Source organism: Lates calcarifer, linkage group LG8 (assembly GCF_001640805.2).
Source record: "Lates calcarifer isolate ASB-BC8 linkage group LG8, TLL_Latcal_v3, whole genome shotgun sequence".
NCBI classification, from domain to species: domain Eukaryota; kingdom Metazoa; phylum Chordata; class Actinopteri; family Centropomidae; genus Lates; species Lates calcarifer.
In genome coordinates, this window is record NC_066840.1 from 11592382 (window position 1) to 11604565 (window position 12184).

Genomic DNA, 12184 nt, shown 5'->3' on the forward strand with positions numbered 1-12184 from the left:
TTATAGCAAAGCTCTTTGAGCTGTATAATACGTCTGCCTGGTTATTGTACAGTGTGTATTCTCTGAACTAGGAGAAGGAGGGGAGTTGGCCTGCTGATGGGGTTGGTTTTCTACATTTCTGGGCTTAGTTCAGTATAGTAGAATGTTTCAAATTCTGGGAATAAGTTATGTGGGATGGATTTATGCTTGGTGGAGCACCATTAGTATATGATGTGTGTATGTGTTGGATATGGGTGTGTGTGCTTCCTCTGGGTCTGTGGGATTTTGGCCCATAATTCCTGCAGCTCTCAGGTCACAGCTTCGTTCTCACGCACATATTTGGCATTCCTTCCCCGACATGATTACCATACACCTTCCACTCTGGGTTTGGCTACGCGGGATATTTCCATCATTCCCGAGTGGAACTGGAGCAACGTTCCAGAAACGAACCACTCACACCACCACCACCACCCCCTACTCTGTCTTCTTTATCCCACCCCCACACCCAGTTTCCCTCCCACCCCACTGTCTCCTCTTCATACCACCCCCCTCCAGCACAGATGCCTGCTGCCTTGCAATAGGAATCCTCTGGTACACCCTTTTTTCCCCCTGAGTCAGCTGTTTGTGTCTGCCGGCATGATTGGGTCATTTGGCAGCGACATCTCTTCAGTGACCTCCCGCTAGGATAGGGAAGGAAGGGGAGGGATAAAGGGGGGGATAAGAGCAGGATAGATGAGAGGAGAAGCAGCTATGAAACTCTATCTAACTACTGCATGTTTCCCTGTTTCCACTGTTCTGTCTGACCCCTCGTGCTGCATATTCATGGCTGAACATTTTAATGTGGAAATGACTGTTGATTTTTGCACAACAGTTGGGGCTCAACAGTTTTTTTTAGGTGAATTCAAGGGGTTCCTGAGCAAAGCCGGTCCACCTTAGATTCGTTATTTGTCATGTAATTCAATATCTGAGATTCAAGCTCCAGCAACTACTTCAAGCCAAACCGACAAGAACTATAAAAACTCGGGAATCCATTCTTCTGTGGCCTTTAAGTGGTTACACCTTGTCTCTATTACAGATCTGCTGGTTGAAGAATTGTTGTGGGAAATAGCAGAATTTCATAGCTTAGGTCTAACTTTCACAGGAGCAAGAGAGTCAAGTTCTTGTTGTTGCGTGACAGTCTGCTAGTGGCCCTTGATACTTTCCCAGAGAACATTTTATGTAGTATTCTAATACTTTTGAAGCCGGCTGTAGCTGCAGCTAAATAATTCTCATGATATATTTTTTTAATTAATCATCCTTTGCATATACATTAAAATATTGATATATACTGTATACATTTTCTGTGTATTTAAGTGAGAAGTTGTTTAGGGAGAAAACTGGGAGCAACATCTGTTTTTGGTTACTCCAGTGAATTAAAAACCTCAAAAATTCTGCAAACTGACCTAAAATAACCCTTACCATAACCCTAACCCTAATCATATATAATCATATTGCCCAATCCCAATCCCTAGTCCAAGGTGATATCTTCAGATAGCCTGTTTTGTTTAACCAATATTCCAAACCAAAAGATATTCAGTTCAGACAATAGAAACCTGAGAAAACCACCAAACTTTCACATTACAGTGGCTGGAACAAGCAAATGTTGGGCTCTACACAGCTTAAACTACTATTAATGATTAAAAAAAACTGTTGCCAATCAATTTTTTTGTTTGTTTGTTTCTAGTTGAGCAGAGATGACCGACCACAACTGGAGCAACTGTGAACTTGAATCTCTCTCTACAATCTACATGTTGAGAGAAGAGAGTGTGTGAAGAAGCTGTTTAAAGAGGCTTGGAGACACAGATATGTTTCTGTAAGGTTTACTGAGTCGAGAAAGACTGCTGCACACAGAGCTGAAATAAATAAATGAAATAATTTTATCATAATAATTATAGTAACCATCATAGTAAGATTGCTTATTTAGGGTTTCTGTCTTCTTTTATATATATAATATATATAACTTTCAATAAATTGTTCCCTTTAATATTTTTTCTCCTGTGTGTATGCATGAGACTTTGGTTTGTTCCACTGAATGTCCTGGTAGCAGCACTCTGTATCCACGGTTATCGCACGGGAGCATCATCGTCCCCTGGGTCGTTTCTATAGCAATGCTAATAGAGAAGGCACCCTCCCCGCCGTGCTCGTCCCTGCGCTCGTCACCCTCTGCGCCTATAAGCTGAGGGTGTTGTGTCCTTGGGGGTTGGGGGGTGGGCATGGCGTAGGGAGGAGTCATGAAGAAGGTCTCCAGTTGTCTTTGGTTGGTCGTTGGTTTGGTTTGCTGTGATTGGCTGGCTGTATTTGGTGCAGCTTGGTTTTTTATTTATACATTCCAGTTCCTAAAGCTTCAGTCCCTGCGGTGAGTTGTCACGGGTTCATGCAGGGACTGCAACGGTCCCTTTCCAGAGTCCCTCGTGATCCAGCTTCACTCATGGTTGTTGGTGCACTCGTTCACTCACTCACGCACACAGACACACGCAAGCGCACACACTCTTACATACATTTCCTCGTCGTCTTCTTACAAACATGCATTTATTCAGTAAGTCACTCTCTCAATCATTCCCTCATTCATCCTCTTGTCATCCATCCTTCCACTCGTCCAACAGTCTCACAGGTTCCCACCAGTTTAGCAGTGAGACAAATAAGTGCGTCACATGTCAACAGTCCATAATTGGTCCATTTGATCTGTGCAGATCACTCTATCCCTTTGTCCACTCCGCCGTTTTCCTGTCTTCTCCTTCCTGTTTTCCCTTTATCCGTAGGCTAAGCACCCACTCTCTTGTTCAGTCAGTCTTTCCCACCGTTGTTCTCTCTGTATGGTCCAGTTGTAATCCCATACTTGACAGTGTCCTGCTGGTCCAGAACAGGAGACGTGAAGGCCTTGTGGTTTTTGTGGTGGGGGAATAAAGGCCTTTGTAGAGCCTGGGACTCTGGCTGCCCTTCAGATTCCCTGTCAGTATTTCTGGCCAATGAGGGGAAGCAGACCAGGTCCATAGAAGCTTCCAGCCACGAACCAGCAATGGTCCAGTTGGTCCAGTAAGGGAACTAAAACTGAGAGGAATGATCACTAACTATGGGGCTGTAGTGGCAAATTAGTAGGTGTAAAGCTAAACCCCGTGAATGATTCATCAAGTTTCTGGTCAATGTTTGTCCCAACAAAGGGAGGTGTTCAGTCATGTGTGACAGAAGAGATGACTGGGTTAGCCATTGGCAGGCTCAGGTCAAGGCTTTGGGTGACAAGACAGTGGGTGCTAGCGTTAGCCACTACTAGCGGGGCCCAGTAGCACGCACCCTCTTGCCCCGCTTGCTGATGGTGGTGAAGCGGAAGGGGGTGGTGAGGTCAGGCTGCTCCCCAGGTGGGAAGCGCTTCATGAAGTGCACATCCTGCTGGTTGGGGAGCGTGTGGGGGCCACGGCGAGGACGCCCTCTTTTAGTGAAGCCCACGTACCAGCCCGTGTAGCGCGCCGACATCAGGGCTGTGTAGTGGTTTTCCAGAACCTTTTCCACAAAGACGCAGTCGGCACTTCGATTACTGGCCTTCTGAGAGAGCAGAGAAACCACAGGTACCCACACACACATATTCACACATTGGAAGAAAGAAAGAGAAAGAGAGGCTGGTCAGGAAACTGGAGGACAGAAAGATGTTTTTGATAAACATGTCTCTAGAAAAAAGAAGTCTCACCTTTCCTACCAGCTTGCCGCGGCGATTCATGCACAGGTAGAAATTGGTTTCTTTGCCCCGGATTCTCACCTGGCTACCGAAGGTATCGGCCTCCACTACGAGCTGGGCTTGTGAAGGGACAGACAGAGAGACAGACAGACATTAGAGCCAAAGGCAAGAGAGAAAAATACAGCATGTTGTGTTTAAAGAACTTCGCTGGTTTACAAGGCTGTACCACACAAAAATCAAAGGTAGAAAGATTAGCGCAATCCAGATTTAGATCATTTAGTTTCAACAGTCAAGCATAATTTCTTACACATTAGCAACATTAACACAACACTAACACTAACAGATTCAGCACCAAGTAGTGTGACACTAATTGCAGAGATTACCATGCACCATTAAATCAGATTTGGCTTTTAAACCAGATAAGGCTTTCACACTGAATCACAGTTTAAGGATTCATAGTTGCTATTAAATGTGTTGATAAATCACAGACAGATGTAAATGTCTCTGGCTGGACAGATGGTTGTCAGATAAGCCCGGTTGCACACATGGATGTGAGGCCGCTGACCACAAATGGGCCTCGTAAAAAAGATAACAGCCAAGAGTAAGACGGAGCATGGAGGAGCGGCGGGGAGAACACTCACACTGAGCGCCTGAGATACTGTTGTTTTAAGGTGTGTGTATGTGTGCATGTGCTCCTGTGTGTTTGTGTTCATGCATGCTCATCCTTCCAGGCAATGCTGCTTCACTAACTACACATCTTCAGACAGCGCTTGTGCCTGTTTAAAAATAAATCCCTAAAATGGTTCCTACATGACCTTAGTCAACAAAGGGGTCAAGAGAAATCAATACCTCCCTCCCTCTTGCCCTCTTCCTCTCTCTTCCCCCAACTCTCCTCTCGTCTCCCTTCTGCTCTTTCGCTTCATGTGTATACCTTCATGCGCCCGCCCCTTCTTTGCCCTGTGTAATACTTCATAGCTGGTCAGTTTTAGGTGGGTTTTTTATTTTTTTGCAATGGTATTTTTTAAAAACAACAACAACAACAAAAAAAAAAAAAAAAAAACAGGCTTTTGCATCTATGATCCCATCTATGGCTTGAAGTGGCGCGAAGAGCATCCTGACATGCTTGTGAACGGGCGGGATGTGCAACATGAGCCACCGCTGGAGCACGCACAGAAATATGAACTCTGGCTTGGCTTTCTCTTGCCCATTGATTCTCTAGTGTGTGCGGTTTAAGAATGGGTTAGACATCATTACAGACGAAGAAGGTGGATGGGGAGGGGGAGGGAGAGGGGGATGGACAGAAGGAGTGTTAGGGGATGGAGGGAGGGGAGGGAGAGGAAGCCTGCTGTTTTAAATCCAGAGGAGACAACAGGGAGGATGAGAAATCAATGGAGGGAATCGATGAAGGAGATGAGTTTCTAACACTCGGTCCGACACTCTACCTGCTAGGCTTCTCCCTCTAACTCACACGTTTTTTTTCACTAACACCTTCTCTCTCTCTCTCTTTCTTTTGCTCTCTTGTGAATCATTGAGTCAGCAGCCAGTCGATGAGGTCTTTGTACTCCCAAGACAAGCTCCACTGCCCCTCTGCCAAAGCCTGGGGAGGCATGTGTGTGTGCTTTTGTGAGTGTGCCTGCACAGTTGCATTCTGTATCCACTCATGCATGCACTTAGTCAACCTTTAAGTCTTTGTACTTGCAGCCGTTAGATTGTGTGAGCATGTGTGCGTGTGTGTGCAAGTAGGCATCTTGCTTGGTGCGCATACACTCACATTCACCAGTGTTTGCCTGTGTTTTACTGTGTGTGTGTGTGTGTGTCTGTGTCTTTGTGAGTGTTTGTGTGTGTCTTACCATATTTGTCTCCATCTTCTCCTCGGGCGCTGATCCTGCGTCCCAGCACCTGGACGTGTTTGCCGCTGGTGCGGCTGTAGAGCTGGTAGACCCGGTGGTGTCGCCGGCTCATGGTGTCTCGCACCTGCGTCTGGTTCTCCACATGTACACTGAAGTTGACTCCATCCACACCAAGTACCTGCTGGGAGCACACGCACAAACACACCCAAGAGGCAGACACACACGCCCAGAGGTTGGCACACACACAGAGAAACAGAAAGTCATGAACAGGCTTGAAAAACTGCATGTGCTACCGATATACAACTTATCTTACAATCACTCTTTGTCATGCATGCAGACTCTAACCTGTAATGGATTGCACATCACCAGCAACATCTGGATACATCTGGAAAAAGTAGAAACAGATGAGTTTAGAAATGTGTAAGCAACATTAAATACTGGAAGAGTCAGGCTTGACACCATGGTTTCCATTTCTTTCTTCTTTGCCGTTCTTTCTGCTCAACATCTCTTTTCCTTATTGGGTGATTACTCACACTGCTGTGTGTGCGGCTGGCACAGTTACTTGACATACAGACAGGCAGATGTCCAGGGAATCAGCAGACAGACAACACCCACAGCACTGTTTATAGTAATGCTACCAGCCTTCTGTCCAAACCCACTTTCTGACCCGTCCCTGACTTTTGCCACACCAAAATCTGGCCTCCAAATGACCTGATTGGACCGTGGCGAAATGGCAAACATGCCGAGACAACTAGAACATGTTTTGGTTTGGACATCTGAGGGAAACGGCTGGCTTATTTGGCTGCTCTGTGTATGTAGACAGCTGGGTTGGACTACAGGTGTACACTCTGCTGTGATGTGGCTTTGGAGCACGGCGGACTGTGGTTACATTTAGAGATGCTATGAATAAGTGAGAACATGAGCCACCGAAATGTGTGGAAAGATGATTTATTGAAGGGATCAATCAGAGAGGAGTAACCGTGGGGATGTAGCAGGCAGGATTTATGTGCATTGTCCATATGAAAATATAACTTTTCTTTAGTTTTTCTTATGACTTACTGACTATCTGAACATTTAGGGACGTTTATGATTGAAACAGCTGGTTACACTTAAAATTAAAATTCTTCTCACTTTATCACATTGCCTAATTGAAATTTAGACCTTGACCTTGGATATATCAAATGTTATTTACAACTTTAGTGAGGGAGTGATTGTGTTGCGCAAATTCTACTCTGGCAGTCCTTGAACTGCTCTGAATTAGTGGCTGAAGACTTGATGAAGTTCAGAACCAAGTGTGTGGGCTGAAAAGCAATTCTACGAATTTTGTCTTTCCCCACCTCATCTTTCGCTATCTCTCTGCATGCCTCCTCCCTCTCCCTTTCTCTCTTTCTCCTCAACTCTTTTTCTCTGACTGACTCTGTCCTCCCTCTCTCCTCTACTTTATCTCTCACTTTCTGTCCACTCTACCTTTCTCCTATCGTTCCCTGCCTCCCATCTTCCTTTATGTTTGGGGTTAGCGGGATGACTCCTCCGCACTGTCATGGGCATGCACACAGATGTGCAGATGTGTGCAGGGTGTGTTTGTGTGTGTGTGTGTGTGTGTACAGGAGGAGCAGGCAGCTGACAGCTGGGCCAAAGCAAAGACATACGCGCTGCTGAGAGAGGGAGATAGCCAGAGAGGTGGACTGAGAGGTACACAAAGGGATCGGGAGAAAGCGGGATGGAGGAAGGTGATGTAAGAATAAATAGAGGGAAGACGAAGCTGGGGAAGGTTGACAGTGAATAAAAGAGGTGGGAGATAAAATCAGAGAGAATGGGCAGATGCACAGATGTGACATGGAGGAGAGAGGGTCAAAAAAGACTAAGGTTACATCTCGAAGACAGGAGAAGAAAAAAGCAAAATGAGAGACAGTAGTGTAACCACAGAGTGTGGTCTGGCGTGAGAAGTAGACAAAAAGATAAATAATGGGAAAGAAGAGGAAGGGGGTTCAGCTCATGCACATCGTAGCACATGTCACTGCCTCCTGACTCACACACACACACATACACCATCACAAGCCTCTTGTTTCCTTTCTCTTTCCCCCTCCTCTTTCTCAACATTTCTTCTTTCCCATAGCTGCTGTGTTGGCCCCTGAGTCCTCCTAATAGATGCAGACATCCTGGGCAACGCAGTAAAGTGTTGGCCCTCACATTTTGCCTGCGCAGCCGAAAAAACCCGAGCGCCTGTGCATTGTGAGGACTCTCAGCTGTTAAAACACCACGGCTGCACTGCCGCCGAGGACACTGCAGGAAAAGTGCCTCAGCACTGGATTCCCCCGCTCCCACAAAAACCACAGACACTCCATATTATGCCAGCCACAGAGAGAAAGAGAAGGAGAGAGAGGAAAGAGGGAGACGGGATCAGCCGGGGGAAGGGAGGGATGAGAAAAACGAGAGAGCGTGGGGTAAAAGTTGGGGAGAGTAAAGACAGAAAGGAGGTATGGAAGAGAGGGAAAGCCCGGTGCGCCTTGGCCGGCTGCCAAAACAAGCAAGGGTCTGACATCATAAACCTGCGTCCCAGCAGATCGACCATATGGAGGCTGCGGTTGAGACTAGCAGGCCTCAGCACCGCGGACTGGGCACCAGCGTGGAGTGAGAGCGGTCGGCCTGGTGGGACTCAGCACACAGAAGGCGGTTTCAGCTGTGTGTAGCAGTGGTTAGCGTGGTAGGCCAACACTGGAGCAGTGGGCTTCGGCACCGAGTAAGAGTTTCAGATGTTGAGCAGTGGGCCTTGGTGAAGAATTGTGGTTAGGCTAGTGGGTGTGTGAGTGGTATCAGCAGTAATAGGGCCTGTGTTAGAGCAATGGTTAGAGATGAGGAAGACCTCGACATGGAGCTGTGGTGTTGTAGGAGAAGAACAGAAACAGGTTGTTGCAGGAAAAGGCCCTTTGGCTTTTCCCACTGGCTAAAAACTTATGACCAAGTTGGTAAAAACAGCATGTGGATGAAGTAAAGTGGCTGTGGTAAAACTGATAGGCAAGAGGGAAATAAATGGAGGGATGATTGGCCCTGGTAGACCTAAACTAAAACCAGCAGACTAAACAGTGAGGCTGCTCCTTCTTCTCACTGCCAGGGGGCCGCCATCATTCATCGGTTATTAATTCATACTTTTTTATCTGAGTGAGTATCTTGTGGGAAAAAAGGGGATATAGGCAAGACAGGAAGACAGATGTAGGCAGTTAGGTGAGTAAGTGGAGAGAGTGTGAGGGAGACACAGACGGAGAGAGACAGCCAGGCAGACACCAGCAGCAGCGGCAGCAACAGCAGCAGCAAGAGCACACACCCTGCCCAGGTTGTGTGAGGAATGAGAAGTATCTGGAGATGACTGCCATCTGGGAGAAGTACAGCCGACACAAAGAAAGAAAAATAAATCCCTTGGCTTTTAACAAGACACACCTCGAATGGGCAAACTCAAACCCCCCGAGCCTGTATCCTCCTCCCTTAGATTTGCTCTTGGCACTTTATCATTTTCCTATTCCACTAGATAAAGCCGGTGTTATTTGACTCAACTTCTGAAATATTTTCAATAGGAAAAAAAAGCATTTTCTTGGCGATGGGAAAATGGCCTTCCCTCGGCCAGCTTGGCCATCCCTGAAGTAAGTACAGATGGTGATGGAGATGTTTATGGCAGGTTTTATGAGTAACATGGCCCTGACTCTGACCCAGTGACCTTGAACTGTCAGCCAATCAAAACAGGGCCTTCCATGGTATGTTTTCTATGGGGACTGATGAGGAGTGATGTAATCGTTAAGACACCGCAACCTTCCTCTCCATCATCTTCATCTGGAGCTATAGGCCCGTCCTGTAACTAGTTTAAACAACTGAGGAAAGAGATAGGAGCTGAGTGGATAGATGAGATTATTACACGATGAAGTGGTAAAAGTGACTTACAAGACGGTCAGCGTGGAAAGAAGGGACCACATTGCTTCCCCCCTCCACTATGGAACTTGGCCCAGAGACGGTCTCCTCGCTCGGTCTGAGCCAGTCCGACAGTCCGGAGAGTCCCCCTGTGTGTTTTGAATCCGCTGGATGTTGTGCAGAGTCAAAGAGTCAGCGGACACTCCCGTTGGCATCGGCGGCGATGTGCCCCGGTTCCCCCGGCGTGGGTAAATGTGCGGGCGCGGGCGAGGTGGGGTGTGAGGCCAGGGTAAGTGTGCCACTGTGACCGCCGGGCAACCTCTAACAGCTGTCCAGACTGGTGGAGAGACGGATGGGCGGGGGAGCAAGAAAGGGGGGGGTGGGGGTTAGGGCTTTAAACGCTGCGCGTCCCCGACAAGGAGAGGAACAGGTGAAAGCGCGCTCACGCGTCACAGATAACCAACTCCAATCGACCTTGTTGACCCCTCAGAGTGATGCTCGGCCCTGTGCACAGCTGCGGTGCGTGCGTAATCTTCTGCGTAATCCAATGCGTAACGTTTCAGCGCAACAGCGAGCTTCTGGCTCTCCGAGATGAATTCTGTAGTAGGTGAGGTGGTAAAAGAAAGTGGTGGAGTGTTTGTCCCGGCACAGACAGGCAGGTTTAGTCCCAGCAGAGCGGGGTCAGGAGCTGTTGGAGGTGGGCTACCTGGGCTGGCTGATGGAGCAAACGGCGAGCTGGAGACGGGGGCTCTGCGGGCGCAGGGTAACGCAAGGCGGCCTCGGTCATGTCTGCTCCCCCACGCTGGCTCAACGGGTCTGTGGCTCAGGTGACACCGACCGACAGTGTCCGACAGAGAGGGCGATAAGGTCCCGGAGCGGTCCAGCTCAGAGGGGTATATGGAGAGTGCTGAATGAGAATGGGAGGGGATAATAAAGGGGAAAGAAAGACGAGGGAGGGAGGGGTGGCTGGAGAGGATGGGAACAGCTGTGACTGGGTGGCGGACTCAGCCACCCGCGACACCGCGAGGAAATGACAGCCGCACTTTGCACCTGATTTTCCGGACTTCCCCTCTCGCCTCAGCCGCTGGTTACCGCCTGGCTGCAGCAGTCCTCCCTGCGCCCTCTCGACACAATACCAGCCAAAACACAGCACGATGACATCACCTCCAAAATGTTTGAAGGGGGAAAATGCAATCTGATCTTTTTATTTATTTTTTTAAACGTAGAAAGTTTAGGCAGTTTCTATGAAGGGGGGGAGAAACACGAAAGTCTCTTCGTTCCGAGAAAAAAAAAACGAAGTCCGCGGTGCAAGAGGAGAGGAGTCGAGCTCGCCAGTTTTCTGAGAAATAAAAAGTTAAAACGGGCGCACTGGGAACGTGTTTACCCCAAATCACACTGACAGATCGACTCCCAGTCCAGAACCTGCACCGTTTCTCTTCCCCTTGTATCTGCCTCTCTGTTTCATTCAGACACCAGAGGAGAAAAACGCAAGAAGAAGCCCAGCCGTGCGTTGTTATCCACTTCACTGGTATTATTGCAGATCCTTCACCCTTTCAAAAAATTCCAAGGTTTCCTTCCATTAAAAAGCTCTTCTTGAGGGGGGCTGCACAGGAGAGGCGCGTCGGCAGGCACAGACCTCACTCCAAGAAAAACCAGAACAAGATTTTAACAGACGCGGATCAATCCTCCCTCCCTCCTCTCCTCTCCTCACTCCCTCCCACCTCTCTCTCTCTCTCTCTCTCTCTCTCTCTCTCTCTCTCTCTCTCCCCACACACACACGCACACGCACACTTATTGGATCAAAATGGGATTAGTCAGTCGCTATGCGATGCCGACCAAACTTACACTGCAAAAATATCCATTTTAACAAGTGTTCCGCTCTATGTGAAAAACATCTGGTAATGAGGTGAGATAATTTCACTTGTTTACAATGCAAACCAACTTGTTTCTATAATTTTCCAGAATCAGGCAATTTTCTTTTGGACTATTGTCTGCGTTATTCTGTCTTGTTTCAACTAATATTTGTTTATGGAAATTCTTAAAACAAGTAAAACGCATTGGAAACAATCAGAGTGATGTCATGGTATCGGGAGGAATTCACTTGTTTCCAGAGAAAACTATTTTAAACTGCATTTCAGGACAAACGGATTGGCTTCTTCAAAGTGTCTCTGAGTAAAAGAGAAAGTAGCAAAAACTTTCTTTGTCTCTTAAAAATCTCCATAAAGTAAAGACACCTGCCTCAGTCAATTGAACATCTGTCTTAAAACCGAGCGGACTTCTTGCCCCCTCCATTATCTCCCCTGAAGATAACCTCACCCCTGCAGCCTCAGCGGCTCCGGACCCAGGAGAGGGTGGAGGGCAGCGCACTTTCTCTCTCTCTCTCTCTCTCTCTCACACACACACACTCACACACCCTTCAGAGTCGCCGCGCTTTCATGTGATGTATTTTGACTCCCCATTTCATAACTTTTAAGTTAAACCTTAAGAGGGAAAATGAAACGGAGAATGGGAGACAGTCGGGAGGGCGGTATGTAAGCACGGACACGGATCCAAAACGAACATTTCTCAGGGATTTCGGCAGCAACGCCCGCTCTGCGCTCCCAAAACTCCCTCTCACCGCCGCACAACCGCAGACGGTCAGCCAAGCCAACACAACACTCCTGCCATACCTTTCATTCACTCTCTCTCTCTCTCTCTCTCTCTCTCTCTCTCTCTCCCTCCCTCTCTCTCTCTCTCTCTCTCCCTCTCTCTC

The 12184-nt window shown here is 47.7% G+C and overlaps 1 protein-coding gene across 3 annotated transcripts; it reads right to left on the reverse strand.

Moving 5' to 3' along the window:
- Nucleotides 1-1830: 1830 nt before the first annotated feature.
- Nucleotides 1831-11126, reverse strand: fgf18a (fibroblast growth factor 18a). 3 transcript variants are annotated; one of them, XM_018699548.2, is made up of 5 exons: nt 9466-11126; nt 5881-5920; nt 5536-5713; nt 3698-3804; nt 1831-3555 (listed from the first exon to the last, which is right to left on the reverse strand). In XM_018699548.2, the coding sequence occupies exons 1-5, from the start codon at nt 9495-9497 to the stop codon at nt 3283-3285; spliced, it is 630 nt and encodes a 209-aa protein (XP_018555064.1). In that variant the 5' UTR covers nt 9498-11126; the 3' UTR covers nt 1831-3282. The 3 variants fall into 3 exon arrangements, with proteins under 3 accessions (XP_018555064.1, XP_050928250.1, XP_018555063.1); XM_051072293.1 differs by having other exon boundaries at nt 1831-3552; nt 5536-5716; XM_018699547.2 differs by having other exon boundaries at nt 5536-5716.
- Between the last annotated feature and the right edge of the window lie 1058 nt (nt 11127-12184).